Source organism: Sphaerodactylus townsendi, linkage group LG05, assembly GCF_021028975.2.
Source record: "Sphaerodactylus townsendi isolate TG3544 linkage group LG05, MPM_Stown_v2.3, whole genome shotgun sequence".
In the NCBI taxonomy this organism is placed as follows: Eukaryota; Metazoa; Chordata; class Lepidosauria; order Squamata; family Sphaerodactylidae; genus Sphaerodactylus; species Sphaerodactylus townsendi.
Genome location: NC_059429.1, coordinates 16,997,153 through 17,014,113, shown reverse-complemented (window position 1 = coordinate 17,014,113; position 16,961 = coordinate 16,997,153). Strand labels below are relative to the sequence as shown.

The following is a 16,961-nucleotide window of genomic DNA, read 5'->3' as shown; positions in this document are numbered from 1 at the left end:
AGAGCCAGTGTAGTGCACTTGATAACGTTTTAGATTTATATCAAGGATACCTAAGTTGGGTCTTTCTTTCACATGCGGTGGACTTATGAAAAATCAAGAAGTATTGGACAGAAGTACATATGAAAATGTGAAAAATACTTAAAACTGAAATTTCCTTTTATTTCTAAAACTAGGCTACTAGGCATTTTGCCTGAATACCTTCCAAAGAAGCTTAATGAACTATGTATTGTTGAAGGCTTTCACGGCCGGAATCACTTGGGTGCTGTGTGGTTTCCAGGCTGTATGAGTGTTGGCAGCATTCTGCTCCATGGCGTTTCGCCTGCTGGGATCTGTGGCTACAGCATCTTCAGAGGGATCTAGAGATGACTCCTCCAATTGAACAAGCCAGCCACAGATGCAGGCGGCGTCAGGAGGAGAATGCACATGTCAACTGGCTAACTGCCTCGAAGCCACGGCACCCAACTTAATGAACTATGTTGGCACTTATTAACAGCTGCAAGGGTAATAATTGCATCCCGCTGGAAAACTGAGAAAGATCAACACAGAACTTTGGGAAGATAACATTCGAGAATATCCTACAATTCACTTCACTTTCACTTTCACTTCATTGAAAAAATCAGCAAACTCAAACTGAAACAATGAAACAAACTGAACTGAAGAGCTAGGAGTCAGTCCCAGTTTGATGTCAGCACGATCCCTATTCACCACAGGTCCCCCATAGCAGACCACCGTGCTTGACACTCATTTAACCAGAAATTCCCAAAAAAGACATCACAGCCCTGTTTCAACGATTTGTCTGGCCTACCAGCGGTACTTCCAGTTGGGATAACATGAATACCCTATGAACAGAGAAGATGCGGGAATTGTTAGCCATGGCGTAGCCCTCTTAGCCCTGTAATAGCGAATTTTTATATGGAACATTTTGACAGAAGCAAGCCCTGAAAACAGCTTTTAAAAAGAAGCCCAACCACCATATGGTTCCCGTTATGTGGATGACACATTCACTGCATTTTGGAACCACGGAGGAGAAAGAAAGAGAACTAAACAAAGTTCCCTGGACCATATCAAACTAAGATCCACCCAAACATCCAATTTACTATGGAGAAAAGAAAATGAAGGAAAACTACCATTTTTTTAGATGTTTTGAGTCATCCGCAAACCAAACCAGCAATTGGGACGCACACATGGTATAGCAGAAAACCTACTCACACAGACCAGGAATATCTACACCCAAAGAAGCTCCGAAAAATCACCATCCAGGGCAAAAAAGGAGCACCACTTAAAAACCATTGGTACATCGCATGCCAAACAGAATGCATGTGAACCTCATCTCCTACAAAGATGAATTGAATCACGCCCTAAACATGGGGGCTCTACAGGGCTAATGGATTTTACTCTAATTTACAAGAAATCAGAAGGGCTGCAAGACCAAAGGAACAAGCCACATGGAACAAAAGAGATAAAGAGACCATCCCTAGAGGGAAGGTGTTTCTTACCATACATCAAGGGAACCACTGATGGCAACCTAGAGAAACACTGATGAAGAAGCACAACCTACAAACAATCCCCACAGACCCACTAAGAGAAAATTCAACAGATGCTACGTTCCAGCAAAGGGATAAGAAGGGATCCTCTAGCATACTGCAGGAGTCCTTCATACCATGCAGCTGTGGACAAGTCTACATAAAGGAACCACCAAACGCATGGCGCACTTTGACACTGCGATATCAAAAAGAACCACGAAGGCACTGCAGAACTATTTCAGCCAGAAAAAAATCAGCAATAGCAGAGACACATGATAAAACCAACCTGGACATAGAGATAATTATTTGAAAAAGCAGCAGAGAATTCTGGACTACACTCTGAGAAGGCCACTACGATGGAAAGACTACACAGAGGAAGCAATTGAAATCCCATAAGCACATGGACAATTTTTTTACAACTTAGGAAGGAAGAAACTCTGAAAATGAACAGAACTTGAAAGCTGCACTTAGTGTTGCCAGAGAAAAATACTTTAGGGTCAAGACTGTGTCAAACCAGCTCACACACACAAACACAGGACTGACCATAGACCGAAAGAAACAGGCCAGGATACTTCTATTCAGATGCTCCCACCAGTGACCTTACTATCTACAGGGTTACTCCCAGGCTATAGATCTTCATTGTTTACTCATACTTCTATTCAGATGCCCTCAACTATTGACCTGGTTGCCGCCTTTGTTACTCATAGACAAGGTTTCCCCACCCACCCTGGACACTCCCCACACACCCTGGACAGATATATACTCCACTTGCTTTTCCAACATCAGATCCTCTGAAGATGCCAGCCACAGATGCAGGCGAAACGTCAGGAGAGAATGCTGCTAGAACACGGCCATACAGCCCGGAAACCACACAGCACCCAAGTTTATGGGTAACTGTGTATTCTTTTTTCTTGTTCTATATTTTCAAACTATATTTGAGAAAATTAACAAAATATGATTGAAAAAAAAATAAAGATCTAGTTCAACTCAAAAAAGAAAAGAAAAAGGAGACCTAAATTCAAGTTATTCCCTGGATGAGTGGTGGATGGGGAGATGCCTCTTTCCACGCAACCATCTGCACAAGATGAAATAGCATAATCTCTATATGCGGCGCCTGAGATCTTTGGAGGAATGGCAAAACTGAAACATGGTGAATCTATGTTCTGAATGTCCAACTTATGAGCATCCTGCATGGCAGTATTGGTAGGACAAGTAAGGTTGTTACAGAGGAACAAAACAAAACAGGTCGGTATATCTGTGGAGCAAGATGTTGGCCATTTGTGCATGCAGTGCTTACCTCATGGCTGTTTGCTTTGAAAGTTTTTCAACAGTTTTTTTTTGTTTAAACAGGGCTCAAACCCATATTGCCCTGGTAGGCCCCTCTGCTCCTCAGAGGAGGACCTACTCGTGATCCCTGGCCCAAAAATGATCAGGCTGGCCTCAATAAGGGCCAGGGCTTTTTCAGCCCTGGCCCCTACCTGGTGGAACAAGCTCCCTAGGGAGATCAGAGCCCTGCAGGACTTACAGAGTTTCCGCAGGCCCTGCAAGATGGACCTGTTCCGCCAGGCGTTTGGCCAGCCTGGTTAAAAATACATCTACCATGTCATCTGGCCTCCCATGGGCACAAGGGGGGGGAGGGGGGTGGCCAGACGCCATCCACATTTTTAAATGGTTTCTGTTTTATGTAATTAATATTTAAATTATGTTTTAATGTATGTTTTAACCTTGTTGTGAACCGCCCTGAGCCCTCAGGGGGAGGGCGGTATATAAAAATAGTAAGTAAGTAAGTAAGTAAGTAAGTAAGTAAGTAAGTAAGTAAGTAAGTAAGTAAGTTAATTAATTAAAAAACAATAGACCCTCAGCATGAAAATAAAAACAAACTGCCCAGCTCATCCTTCTGAAGTGGTGCCCAGAAGAGCAGGAGGAACTGCTGCGGTTGGGCAGGGAAAGCTGGGAGGAGCAAGAAAACCTGAAGAAAGCAAAACCCATGTTGATTCCCTTCACCCTCCCAGTGAAAGGAGAGGAAAAGTCATGCTTTCAGAGGTATCAGAAACAGCGGAGATTCTCTCATCTGAAACGCAGGGAAAGGGGGTAATGTGTGCACATCCAAGAATCCAACCCAAAGAGAATGAACATTCAACGCAAAGGAAACCACAAGTGTATAAATGGCTGCTGTCATACTTGGGCTTTGTTGGGGGTTTTCTAACGAGAGGTCCCTTTCTCATAAAGGAGAAACTCGACCTGGTCCACTGAAAGCTTCTTTTTGGGATTGTGGGCCGAGTGAACACACCTGCAAAAGAGAAAGAAGCATGGTGGATACTTGTCATAACTAGCTGGGGGGGGGAGGTCACAAACTCCCCAGAGCCCAGCCCAGAAAACCAGGCTTGAGTCTGGCCAAAGTCCTAGCGGCCACCACTTATCTGCTACATAGACTTCTTAACATGTGACTTGGCCCTAAAGCCAATGAAGAGCTTCAATTTAAAGTACAACGTGAGAACACAGCAGGATGAGATAAATCTAGTTCCCTATTCCATTCGCCAGTTTCTCTGGTTCCTGAACCGCTTTTTAACAAATGCCAAGCACCTTTACCCCTCCCTTCCCAGAAGCCAGAAAATATTTCGAGGAGGCTTAGGGCCCAGCCAGACAAGATGTTTTCCATGTGTGCATTTAAAGTTAACAGCTGTATCTGCTTACAAGCATTAACCTGGAGGTTTGGTGCTTCTCCTGTATAAAGAAATCCTTTACTTTGACAGGATGGGGGAAATGACATGTAAGAAAGAAGTGAGGGAATGCTAAAAATCCCACTGTGAGATGAAAAAAGGAGGGGGGAGAGGCGGAAGAAATCGGGAAAGAGGGTAGGAGCCAGCATGGTGCAGTGGTTAAGAGCAACGGACCCTAAGCTGGAAAACTGGGTTTGATTCCCCACTCCTTCACAAGAGCAGCACATTCCTATCTGGTAAACTGGATTTGTTTCTCCACTCCTACATATGAAGCCTGCTGGGTAACCCTGGGCTTAGGCTAGGATATTTGGGTGCACCGAATCCAGGATTTGGCATAAATCTGGGCACATTCGGGCCTATTCGGGCCAAAATCGCCCCGAATATGTCCTGCCCGAATATTCGCGAGTTCGCTTTGGCGGGTATTTTGGGGTTTTTTTGCATTTCAGCCTGCAGGGGGTGCATTTTTAAAGCTAGCGTCACCACAATTTCAGGGTCTCATTTGGAGACTGTCCTGATGATGTCACCCAAGTTTGGTGAAGTTTGGTTCAGGGGGACCAAAATTTTGGACCCCCAAAGGCGGTGCCCCCATTGTTTCCAATGGGAGATAACAGGAGATGGGGGCTACCCCTTTGAGGGTCCATAACTTTGCCCCCCCCCCGAACCAAACTTCACCAAACTCGAGTGGTATCATCAGGAAAATCTCTGGATGATACCCTGAAATTTTTGGGCCACTGGCTTTAAAATGCACTCTTGGCAGGCACCCCAAGAAATTTGCCCAGATTCTCTGCTCTGCAGCGCCTTGGCTCCATTGTAGCCAATGGGGAATTTCTGAGTGTGTAAGCAGGCTGCACATTTTTGAAGATAGAGGCACCAGACTTTCAAGGTGGCTCCAGGAGGCCCTCTTGGTAATAGCATCTAGGCTTGGTGAACTTTGCTTCTGGGGGTTCAATTTTATAGGCTCCGCAAAGCTTATTTTGTTTCCCCACTCCTACACATGAAGCCTGCTGGCTGAGTTCTCTCAGCACTCTCTCAACCCACCCACCCCCAGAAGCAAAGCTCACCAAACCTGGATGCTATTACCAGGAGGGCCTCCTGAAGCCACCTTGAAAGTCTGGTGCCTCTATCTTCAAAAATATGCAGCCTGCACAGAAATTCCCCATAGGGGGAATGGGGAATTTCTTCACTGGAGCCAGTGAAGAACAGAATCTGCCAGGTTCTTCAGCAAGTTCTCTGGTGGGGAAAATTAATTAACTTTTCCCACCATAGACTTCAATGGGGCTTGCTGTTAAGCCCAGCTGGGTCTGTACTGGAGATTTGTGGGGAGCTCTGGGGAGGGGGGTTGTTCTGGGTAGGGGCATCTAATTTCCTCCAGGACTGCTGGTGTGAGTCTCCTGAAAGGAACCAGGCAACTTTGCTGAAGTTTGCTTGCAAGGGGCAAATACTGTGGGCACCCAACTGAAGGTGAACCTGATGCCCACAGAAAGAGTGCCCAGTCATCCAAACCTTAGCAAAGTTGGTTGGTTCCTTTCAGGACAAAGTGTATAACAGACCTCTCTCTGTGATACACCTCTGAAGATGCCAGCCACAGAATCAGGCGAAATGTTAGGAACAAGATCTACCAGACCACGGCCACACAGCCTGGAAAACCCACAACAACCAGTTAAATCTGGCCTTGAAAGCTTTTGACAATACATAAAACAGTGAAAGTTTTCTCCATATTGCTATGTTAAGCTCTGCAGAAGGATGAAATATATGACAGACAAGTTCATTCCAGCAGGTGCAAAATGGGTGGGGTGGGGGGCTGACAAATGAGTGAACCATGATGTTGCTTCCAGGTATACTGGGCATTGTGACAGCACACTGCTCTAAGAATTCTCCAAACTCTATGGTAAAAACCAAAGAGATTTGCGGGATTCCTAGAACGCCATGACATCACTTCTGGGTGCAAACACAACTAACATTACAACATTGTTTCTCACCGCCACCACACAGACACTTGTGATCTTACTGAAGTGAAAAGCAGTGGCAGTGGCCTAGAGCTAGGAGTGAGAGTGTGCCACAGTGGACAATCTGGTAAACCTACATTAAAGAGAGAGAGAGACAGAGAGGACTCACCAGCAGCTAATGGATACTTATCACAGAAATTCCTGAAGTTCTTACTCAGCATTTCCACAGCCATTTTAGGATTGACTCTGGCCAGCTCATCAATTTTCATGCCAACATAATCTATTGTGAAGGGGGAAAAAAACACAGGCCCATTATCCATGCTCCGCTCACCCTGAGGCTGCCTGCTCTACAGTGGGGACTTCCCGGGTTTTTCTGGCTACACATGAGGAAATTCCTACTGCTTGCTTTGATCCCACCTGCCATCCCCCCCCCTTCTGAGTTGTTTAAGGTAGCTATGGTGATTGCTGCTTTTTTCATACTTTTTAATTTTAAAAAACAGTTTTAATGTTCTATTACTGCGGCAATGGAATGCTGGTATAGGCAGGCAGGCAGGCAGGCAGGCAGGCAGGCAGGCAGGGAGGGAGGGGAGGAAGGAAGGAAGGAAGGAAGGAAGGAAGGAAGGAAGGAAGGAAGGAAGGAAGGAAGGAAGGAAGGAAGGAAGGAAGGAAGGAAGGAAGGAAGGAAGGAAGGAAGGAAGGAAGGAAGGAAGGAAGGAAGGAAGGAAGGAAGGAAGGAAGGAAGGAAGGAAGGAAGGAAGGAAGGAAGGAGCATCATCACTTCCCAGAAGAACCTGCAGAGGAGTGGGCGGAACTGCTCCTCTATGGGTATTGGAAGGCGACAAATGTGAAACAAATCAGACATTGGGGCTGCTTTGCTTTCCTTGCACACACAAGAAAAACCTAGCACTTTCCCCACTCTTCAGAACTACTGGACTTCTGGAATCTGCAGCGCGATGAGTTTTGAAGAGGGGAAAACATATCTGCACACAGAACTCTGCTCCAAAGGGAATGTTTGCTCACTGTAGTGCAGATGAAAAGTGCATAATAGGCCACAGTAATCAATAGAACTTTGGTCACCATGAGCAGGAGAAGAGGTCGGACGACAATTCAGAGTTCAGACATAAAACAAAAGAAGGTCTATCATCTTGTGCCATTTCAGTCAAAAGAATACCCTCCAACAATTTACCGCTGAAAAAAGGGGGCACGTGTATTCTGAAAGTACTGCATCTTACGAAAGACCTGGCTGTACCTACAAAGACAACCGAACAATTTAAACACATTCCACAAACATTTTGTCTTAGTTGTGCGGCCATGGAAGGGAAGCAGGGGACCAGCCTTTTTGATCCATGCGCTTGCATTTAAGCACATGCACACGAATGGAGAGACATCTCCCCATTTAACTCACAGAGACCAGCGTGGCAGAGCTGAAACCAGCAAAATTCTAGGGCACATGTGTGCATGCTAACAAAACCTTTCTCTCCAAAAGACAAAACAGCGAAGGTGACTTACCAGAAATAGTTTGCAACAAGACATATTGTCTCTGCTATAGAGGGACTGTGAAATGTATGTAAAAGTGCTCCAGACCCAAGCATTATTTCTGTTTCCCCAAGCATTACAGATATAACTCACGCAGTCAGATGTTCATTAGAATTGGAGCTCTCTAGAACGTGTCTTTGTTGTCACGACACAATGTTGGAGCATGTGAAATAACACCACTGATAGTGCCTTTGAACATGCCTGCAAGGTCCCACTAGCTCAAATTTTCGCCACCCCTCGCAAGATCAGTATTTCACCCACACACACCTAATCCTATATAATGTTCTCATCCTGTATGTAGTTGCTCTCCGTTGTTTTACATTTCCAGCCAGTAGTTTTGCTCCAGTTGGGCATGCAAAGTGAATTAGTTTGGGGGAGTTTCCACATGGAGGTTTTGCTTCAGTTGGGCATCCAGACTGGAACGAGATGCTGCCCTACATTCTGGTTGGCTTTACTCTCTAGCTCCACTTAACCTTTTCCTGCTCCCCACATCCATTAGCATCACACCATGTACCTTCTCACATTGCTAGACTGTTCTCACAGAACCCTGAAGAAGAAGAAGAAGAAGAAGAAGAAGAAGAAGAAGAAGAAGAAGAAGAAGGAAGAAGAAGAAGAAGAAGAAGAAAGAAAGAAAGAAAGAAAGGAAGGAAGGAAGGAAGAAAGAAAGAAAGAAAGGAAGGAAGAAAGAAAGAAAGAAAGAAAGACAGAAAGAAAGAAAGAAAGAAAGAAAGAAAGAAAAGAAAGAAGAAGAAAAGAAAAGAAAAGAAAGAAAGAAAGGAAGGAAGGAAGAGAGAAGAAGAGTTTGGATTTCATAAATCCCCCTTCTCTCCTGTACTTGGGAGGAACTCACGAAGGGAGCTTACGCCCTTCCACTCCCCCTCACAAACAAACCTGCTCCCTTGTGAGGTAGGGTTGGGGCTGAGAGAGCTCCTAGAAGCTGTGACTAGCCAAGGTCACCCAGCTGGCTATTGTGTGGGAGTGCGCGTACAGGCTAATCTGAATTCCCTAGATAAGCTCTCCACAGGCTCGGAGTGTGGCAGAAGCGGAGGAATCAAACCAGGACCACTCAGGATTAGGATACCGCGAGCTCTTAACCTCCTACGCCACTGATGCTCCTGCCTGGCATAGCCAGAAACCTACCTAGTTCTCCACTTTTCTCAACTCTAATCTAATGGAAACTGTACAAGTCTTACGGGCACATATCCATCCATGCAGTTCTGAACCCTAAATGACACACAAGTCTTTGGAAGCAAAAAAGCATCAACTTTCAGCTAATTCCCCCCATTGTGGACTCCCGCTTTGCTGTCCCAGATGAACTGACCCCCCAGGAACAAAATGGGAAATAGTGCTCAGTGAACTGTAGCAGTGATAGCAAGTGGGCAAGTTCTACTCCACAAATCCATGGATGGTTGGACATACCCCACTATCTTTTCCCGCCCTCTGAATCCACACCACAGACTGAAATGCCTTTAACAGCCATTTCCTCTCCTTCAAGGTATCCTGGAAAATGTAGTTCTGTGACAGGCGGCTACGCATCACTTAAAGCAAAATTTCATCAAATTGCAGTTCCCACAACATTTTAGGTGGCTGGGGGGAGACATAGGGCCTTTCCCCACTTACCTTCTGCCCCGCGCTACTGTAGACAAGTAACGCGGGGTCCCCCGGCACTCCCCACTACAGGGGCGGCAACTACGCAGCCGCCCCGACGCTGCCGCTGTCGCGCCCCCTCAGCGCGCGTCATTCCTGGTGCTCTTCCAAATGGCGCCTTTTTATGACCCCGTGCTCCGGGTCGTGGGGAAGTTCCGACACGCCAGAAATGGCGCACGCCTTCAAAGAGCAGTGCACAGGCATCTGAGGGAGTCGCATGGCAAGTGGGGAAATGCCCATAACCTGGTAAAAAACTGACACATATTTATAGTGAACAATCCTAGGAAGAGTGTTTCTCAGTGGAAAAAAACACACGAATGAACACCTTGGTGGAGCCGTGCGGACAGAACGTACCTATCCTGTAAACAACAGGATCCAACTCCATAAAAATAGAGCCCCCCGTTGCCAGGTCTTGACAGCCAAGTAACTTCCAGTGTTCTCCAGACAGCAGGTCGAAGTCTCTCATCCCAGCTAATGCTTGGCTCAGGTGCGTGGATTCGATGATCCTCCGGATGAGCCGAAGTTGCTCCCCTTTTCCACCTGGTTCTTCCTTGGTCATTCTCTTCTCCTTGCCACGCTGCAACAAGAAGCAGAACCGAAAGAGAAGAAGAAGAAGACTTTGGATTTATACTCCCCTTTCTCTCCTGTAAGGAGACTCAAAGGGGCTGACAATCTCCTTTCCCTTCCCCCCCCCCACAACAAACACCCTGTGAGGTGGGTGGGGCTGAGAGAGCTCCGAAGTACTGTGACTCGCCCAAGGTCACCCAGCTGGCGTGTGTTGGAGTGCACAGGCTAATATAATTCCCCAGATAAGCCTCCGCAGCCCAAGCAGCAGAGCGGGGAATCAAACCCAGTTCTCCAGATTAGAGCGCACCTGCTCTTAACCACTCTGCATAGGGATGCTTGAACGAACGAGCCCCCCCCCCCCCCCCGAGGATGTTTTGGTCCCCAGGCATTTCTGGCTTTTACGCCAAACTCGTTTTTATTCCAGCCATAATCCTGTGAAGTAGGTTATGCTGAGAGGGTATGACCAAACCAAGGTCACTTAGAGAGCTTCTAAGGCAGAGTAAGCATTCGAATCTTGCGCCCAGTCCTATTTGCCTCCAAATGGTATCAATTTCTTAAATCAAAAATCTACTCTCTAGGTTTAATACTTGAAGATCTCTGTATGCTGTCACCCAGAGATATTCTGCAAACCTTAAAAAGCAGACTTCTAGAACAGGAATACCATATCTTGTTGGGGCAAGCAAATAAATCATGCTCACCCCTTTCTGTTGGAATAGTACCAGAACAGGGGCACATAGCCAAATATCTTGAACTATTAACTGAACCCCAACAGAGATGGATTATTACAAGGGCCAGATGCAATACTTTTCCATCAGCCATTACAAAGGGTCGCTACCTATCTATCCCTCTCCAGGATCGGGTCTGTCCACACTGTAAAAACCAAGTGGAGACTCTTGCTCACATTATACTTGACTGTCCGAGATATGTGGGCATTAGGAATTTCTCTCCTGGGCTGATCTTAGACAAACCTGAAGGAGACAGTGGCCCTTTCCCCACTTCCCTTAAGCCCCGCGCTACTCAAGGAGAGTAGCGCGGGGTCCCTCGGCATCCCCCTTCACTGACAGGGCGGCAACAGCGCCATTACTACCCCGAAGGCTGTGCTGCTCTTTCGCTACCAGCGCAGCATCCCAGGCGCTCTTCTGAACGGCGCCTTTTAACGACCCCACGCTCTGTGGGCGTGGGGACGCCTGGGCGCGCGCCTGGGATGCCGCGCGCTGAGAGCAGCGCGCGGCATAGGGGGGATGGAAGCGAGTGGGGAAAGGCCCTCTGGCAACTCTACTGTGGAGCTTTTGTTAAATAATACAGAGGCCATGCTCTTGGAAAAAGTAGCAAAATTTCTTTTACAAGTGACAGAACTTTCTAAGTAATGTCCAATGCTAGATACAGTTTATCTGTCTGTGTTTTGAACGTACTTTTGATTTGTACTTCAGAAATGTCTGTAACGCTCTGGAGCCTATTTTAATATGCCTAATAAAGGTTGTTGTATTGTATTGCATTTGAATCTGGGTCTGCCAGATCCTAACCTGGCATTCTAATGACAACACTGTGTTGTTTCTGGGTCAGAGTCACTACTATATTTCATTCACAGTTATCTAGTCTGACTCTGCAGACCACAGGCAGAGAAGTCTTCCATATCACCCGCTACTTGAGCCTTTTAACTGGGGATGTTGGGAACCTAACAACTTCTACATGCAAAGCACACATTCTACCATTAAGCCTCTGTCCCTCTCCAAACCTTGGCAAACTAAGGGACAGGTATACCCATTGTGCCCCATGTTGTCTCTGTGGGTTCACCTTACCACATAGAACAAGAACATCTTGTCATCATGCTCAAGGAATTCTTCATAGAGGAAGTACAGAATCTGAAAGAAGAGTGAGAACACAGCGTGAAGTGCTTTCTCCATTTATGGAGAACCTGTTTGCAGGCTGCTAAACCAGTGGTTCTCAACTTTCCTAATGCTGCGACCCTTTAATACAGTTCCTCATGTTGTGGTGACCCCCAACCCTAACATTTATCCATTTTACAGATGGAGAACACTGATGCAGAGAGTCTTAGGTGACCCCTGTGAAAGGGTCGTTCGACCCCCAAAGGGGTCCCGACCCCCAGGTTGAGAACCACTGTGCTAAACTGTTATACATTGCAACAAAACAGAAAATCATTATAAAACTTTTTTTAAGTGACATGATAGACTCTGGAACATCCTCAGTTTCCTAACTTGTACATTCCTGTTACTTGGAGGGAGGGGGGTCAGTTCAGCACATGCTTTGCTCCCTCTAGTGGTCAATTCAATATCAACCAAATTTATATCAACCATATCTCCCTGCAAATTTAAACTGCAAGTTTTAAAACTGGATATAAATTTGGTTGATACTGAATTGACCACTTGAGTATAACATGATTTTATTCTAGCGTAAGATATTGCAGACTAGATACCATTCACTCACATTTACCTGGGATGGGGCTGGGGAAGGCTGTTCATGTTCCTACAAGGAGGAGGAGGAGGAGGAGGAGTTTGGATTTATATTCCACCTTTCTCTCCTGTAAGGAGACTCAAAGGGGCATACAATCTCCTTTCCCTTCCCCCCCTCACAACAAACACCCTGTGAGGTAGATGGGACTGAGAGAGCTCCGAAGAACTGTGACTAGCCCAAGGTCACCCAGCTGGCATGTGTTGGAGTGCACAAGCTAATCTAGTTCACCAGATAAGCCTCCACAGCTCAAGTGGCAGAGCTAATCTAGTTCACCAGATAAGCCTCCACAGCTCAAGTGGCAGAATCAAACCTGGTTCTCTCAATTAGAGTGCACCTGCTCTTAACCACTGCACCACGCTGGCTCTCTCAAGGCCCAAATCATTTCTGTTTTCTCCAGAGAGATGAAAATGGTTGAGGAGGACGCCCCTGTAGGCACACTGGCCTCACAAGGAAGCCATTGCAATTAACAAAATAAATAAATAAAACTCTGTCTGCAACGATTTGAGAACGTTCAAATTGGCTTCCTACATTAACATGCGTGGAAAGATGGTAGAGTTTCCCACCTTACAGATTTCCTTCTGTGCCTTCAGCACCCAGGGTATGACATTCCCCGAAGGCAGAAGCCTCTGCAACCCCCGGAGAGTCGTTAATTTCAAAGGAAGTTGCCAGTTGCTGTTCTGGGTCAGGTACAGCTCACAGATCCTCTCGCCCATCACGTGACGCAGGAGGATGTTGCCTTCCCCAAGGGAGCACATCATCATGCGCAGGAAATCTTCCAGGTCGTGCCAGAGGTCCAGGAGATACACCTCGACGGCATAATTCCGACTATGCAGGAACTGCCGGAAAGGGCACCCTGCGCATTTATCAGCATTCAGCACCCAAGGAAGGAAGTCAAGGAGCAAGGGAGACGTCACGATGGTTTTTAAAGCCAGCATGGAAGGGAACTGGACCACGGGTGTCGACACCCGGAGTTTCTTGACGGTGGCCTTCTCGCTGACTTCGTCAAACCCGGGAGAGGAGTGTGGCCCCGCCGGGCTGTTTTTGGAGCTTGGAGATTCATTGGAACCGCCCTCTTTGTTTTGACTGTTGACGTTATCCGTTTGCGATGTGCTTGTACCGGGTGACTGCTTTTCAAAAGGGTGCTTCTTGTCTCTTGAGCTGCTTTTAGACAACGGGGACTTCCTGCGGTGCCCACGGCTCCCTTTATTACGTTTAAAAGGCCTTTTGCCCATGACATGATCCCAAATGTCCTTCTTGATTTTCAAACTGGAGTAGGACAGGGAGGCGATACTGCTTTCTCGGATGCTCATCGCCGGCTGAGGAATCAGTAATAGCTTTGCAAGTGTGGGCCTTCTTTGCTTGTCCCGGAACTCCTTGAGCAGGTGGGAGCATTTTGGCTCTTGCTCCATGCTCAGCTTGCAGTGAATGTAGAAATTTGGGAGCCAGTAACTTTCGATCTTGAACAGGGCCACCTTCTGCATCTCGCTCAGGATTTCCCTTCGAGTCTGGACGATCTTGGAGTGACAGGGAGACGTCGGCAAAAGGGTTTCTGAAAAGATTGCACAGAATTAGAATGCCTGTCTTTTCCTCTTTCGGGGTTGTTAGAATGGCCACGGCTAGATCAAGAGTGTAGGCTGCAGCTGTTCTCTGGAGTAGCCAGTTTCCATTTTACTGAAATTCTGTAATTAGTGTAAAGCAAAGTTATTCAGGTGGGTTTTCACTTAGCCGCTTGAAAGTTTTTGATGCCAGTTAGAGCTGCTAACTAGTCTTTTTTAAAATGGATTTTTAATTGTGTGTGGTTTTTAACATCGTTTTAACCTACCTGGAATCCCGGGTCATTACGGGCCCATGGGGTGACATCACATCACAATGTTTATTAGGCAAAGGCCCTTTCCACACGGGCGGAATACAGTGCCCCAGGGATGGCAAAAACGCTGTCCCTGGGGAACCGTTCACACAGGAGGTCCTGGCCGCCCCGGAGCGGCATGAAGCCGCTGCTTTGAAAAGCGACATCTTCCCGCCGGTGCAGTGCAAACCGCACTGGCGGAATGACGCTGCTTTTCCCGTCGCCTCCACTGACCTGCCTGTCCAGCACTGCTCTGGAGGGCTGCAGAGACCCGCCCACACTGCCCTCCGACCCCTGGAGGTCGGAAGGCAGCGTGGGCGGGGCCCTGCAGCCCTCCAGAGCAACGCTGGACAGACAGGTCAGTGGAGGTGACAGACTGGAGGCAGCTCCATGGTGGATCTGCAGGACTGCTCGAAAGCTGCCATGTGAGAAGTCCCCGAGAAGTCCCCGAGACATAATTTATGCCAGTGGAGCTGCGTTTCCGCCGCTGTGCGGAAAAGGCCTATGTTTACACAGTAGTTTGCCACTGCCTTTCTCAATCATCTACACTTCACCCCAGTAAGCTAGGCACTCATTTTAGCAACCTCAGAAACATGGAAGGCTGAATCAACCTTGAGCAGGATTTCTGAAACAAAGGGGTCTTTATTTTTAATACAATTTTATACCACCTTCCTCTGCAATGGGCAGATTTATTTAGAGATCCTTTTGGGAGGCTAGGCGTGAAGCCACTCATTTAAGCCTGGTTAATAAGATCTCTCTGTGGGAAAAGCCAAGTGCGGGGCACAGCGGCTCCTGGGTTGAGGCCCCATCTTCCCGAATTGCAATGTGCAGATTCGGGGGGGGGGGGGGGGGGCACATATATGTGCATCCCCAAAAAATTGATAGCTGAGGATCGCATTGTTTCTGAATTATAGCTGAAAACATAGTTCCCACTGATACATGCAGAGGTGTACTTTTAGAGCAAGGAAGAAGAGTTTGGATTTCCACCCTGTTTTTCTCAGCTGTAAGGAGTCTCAAAGCACTCAGAAACTCCTGTCCCGTCCTCTCCCCACAACAGACACCTTGTGAGATAGGTGGGGCTGAGAGAGCTCGGAGAGAACCATGACGAGCCCAAGGTCACCCAGCAGGCTTCATGTGTAGGAGTGGGGAAACAAACCTGGTTCACCAGATTAGATTCTGCCGCTCTTGAACACTGCACCACACTGCCTCTCCAAGCACAGCATCTCATGCACAGACCTTGTAGACCAGTGATGGCGAATCTTTTCGAGACCGAGTGCCCAAAATTGCAACCCAAAACCCACTTATTTATCGCAAAGTGCCAACAGGGCAATTTAACGCGAATACTGAGGTTTTCGTTTAGAAAAAACGGTTGGCTCCGAGGCATGCGTTACTCGGGAGAAAGCTTGGTGGTAGTCGGTGGCTTGGCTTTGAAGCAACCGTGCAACTCTTCCAACGGGTGAATCACGACCCCAGGAGGGTTTACTCAGAAGCAAGCCCCATTGCCCTCAAACGAGCTTACTCCCTGGTGAAGGATCACTCTTCAGTTCTTCGCATGAAAATCAGTGGGGTTTAACAGCGCTTAACAGGGTTACCTACACTGCTTCCCCAAAACTAGGTCTTAGGTTTAATGCTAATAATCGAGCCCAGTGCCTAGGCCAGCCTAGATGTGGGGGGGGGGGGGCTCTGTTTGCGTGTGCCCACAGAGAGGGCTCTGAGTGCCACCTCTGGCAACCGTGCCATAGGTTCGCCACCACTGTTGTAGACAGTCGTCTGAACCCAAGCAATTCTGCAGAAAATCGCAGAAAGATGCAGTAAGCCAATTCCTCTAAAGAAGGAGGTGCTCTGGGCTTGCAGAAAGCTGAGGTACGTGCTGTCCACTGGCAGCTGTCTCAAAACCAGTGGTGGACTGGAATGTTAAAACAGGCCCAGGGTGGCCTCCTCAGGGAAGCTCACACTTGTTGCCATTGTTGCTGTGGCCCAAACCCAAGCTCAGTGTGCCCTGTGGCACTGCCAGCATTGCAGGGTCCAATCAGCTTGCCCCTGACTGCCAGTGGCCCTTCTCAGAGAGTGGCTTATTGAGCAGCAGTGACGTAGTAGTTCCCAGCAGGTGCCCTCTAATCTGGAGAACCAGGTTTGATTTCCCTCCTCTGCCACTTGAGATGTGGAGGCTTATCTGGGGAACTAGATTAGCCTGCGCACTCCAACACACGCCAGCTGGGTGACCTTCTCACAGCTCTACGGAGCTCTCTCAGCCCCACCCACCTCACAGGGTGTTTGTTGTGGGGGGGGGGAAGGAGATTGTAAGTCCCTTTGAGTCTCCTACAGGAGAGAAAGGGGGTATAAATCCAAACTATTATTATTATCAGAGGCATACCGGGGAAAAATAGCACCCGGAGATATCTTATAAAAGCAAAGGCCCCAGAACGGAGTCTTCCAGTTGCTTCTGCCCTCCCCAGAGGGGAGGGCACAAGGGACTGCTGGCTGCCGGATCAGAGCCAGCAGCCGGGAGGGGGGCGAGGGTTGGGGGGTCCTCTGGCTTCCTTGGCCCCGCCCATGTCAATGATGACATGGGCGGGACCGAGGCCACCAGAAGACGATAAGGCAGGACTCTCTACTGCCTTGCTGTCTTTCTGGTTACGTGGGGGGCCAAATTTGCACCCCCATGTGACCAGATCAGTGGTGCTCGGGGACAGAGGGTACCCCC

General features: G+C 47.7%; 1 protein-coding gene across 3 annotated transcripts in view; it reads right to left on the bottom strand.

Annotated features, from left to right (window-relative positions):
• The window catches only part of RGSL1 (regulator of G protein signaling like 1), a 93,798-nt gene that overhangs the window by 29,291 nt on the left and 47,546 nt on the right, over window positions 1-16,961 (bottom strand). For all 3 annotated transcript variants that reach the window (XM_048495796.1, XM_048495797.1, XM_048495798.1), the window contains 5 exons: window positions 12,975-13,960; window positions 11,739-11,801; window positions 9,727-9,949; window positions 6,359-6,469; window positions 3,705-3,813 (listed from right to left, as the gene is read on the bottom strand). In XM_048495796.1, the coding sequence (XP_048351753.1) occupies window positions 3,705-3,813; window positions 6,359-6,469; window positions 9,727-9,949; window positions 11,739-11,801; window positions 12,975-13,960 (1,492 nt within the window). The remainder of the gene's footprint in view (window positions 1-3,704; window positions 3,814-6,358; window positions 6,470-9,726; window positions 9,950-11,738; window positions 11,802-12,974; window positions 13,961-16,961) is intronic.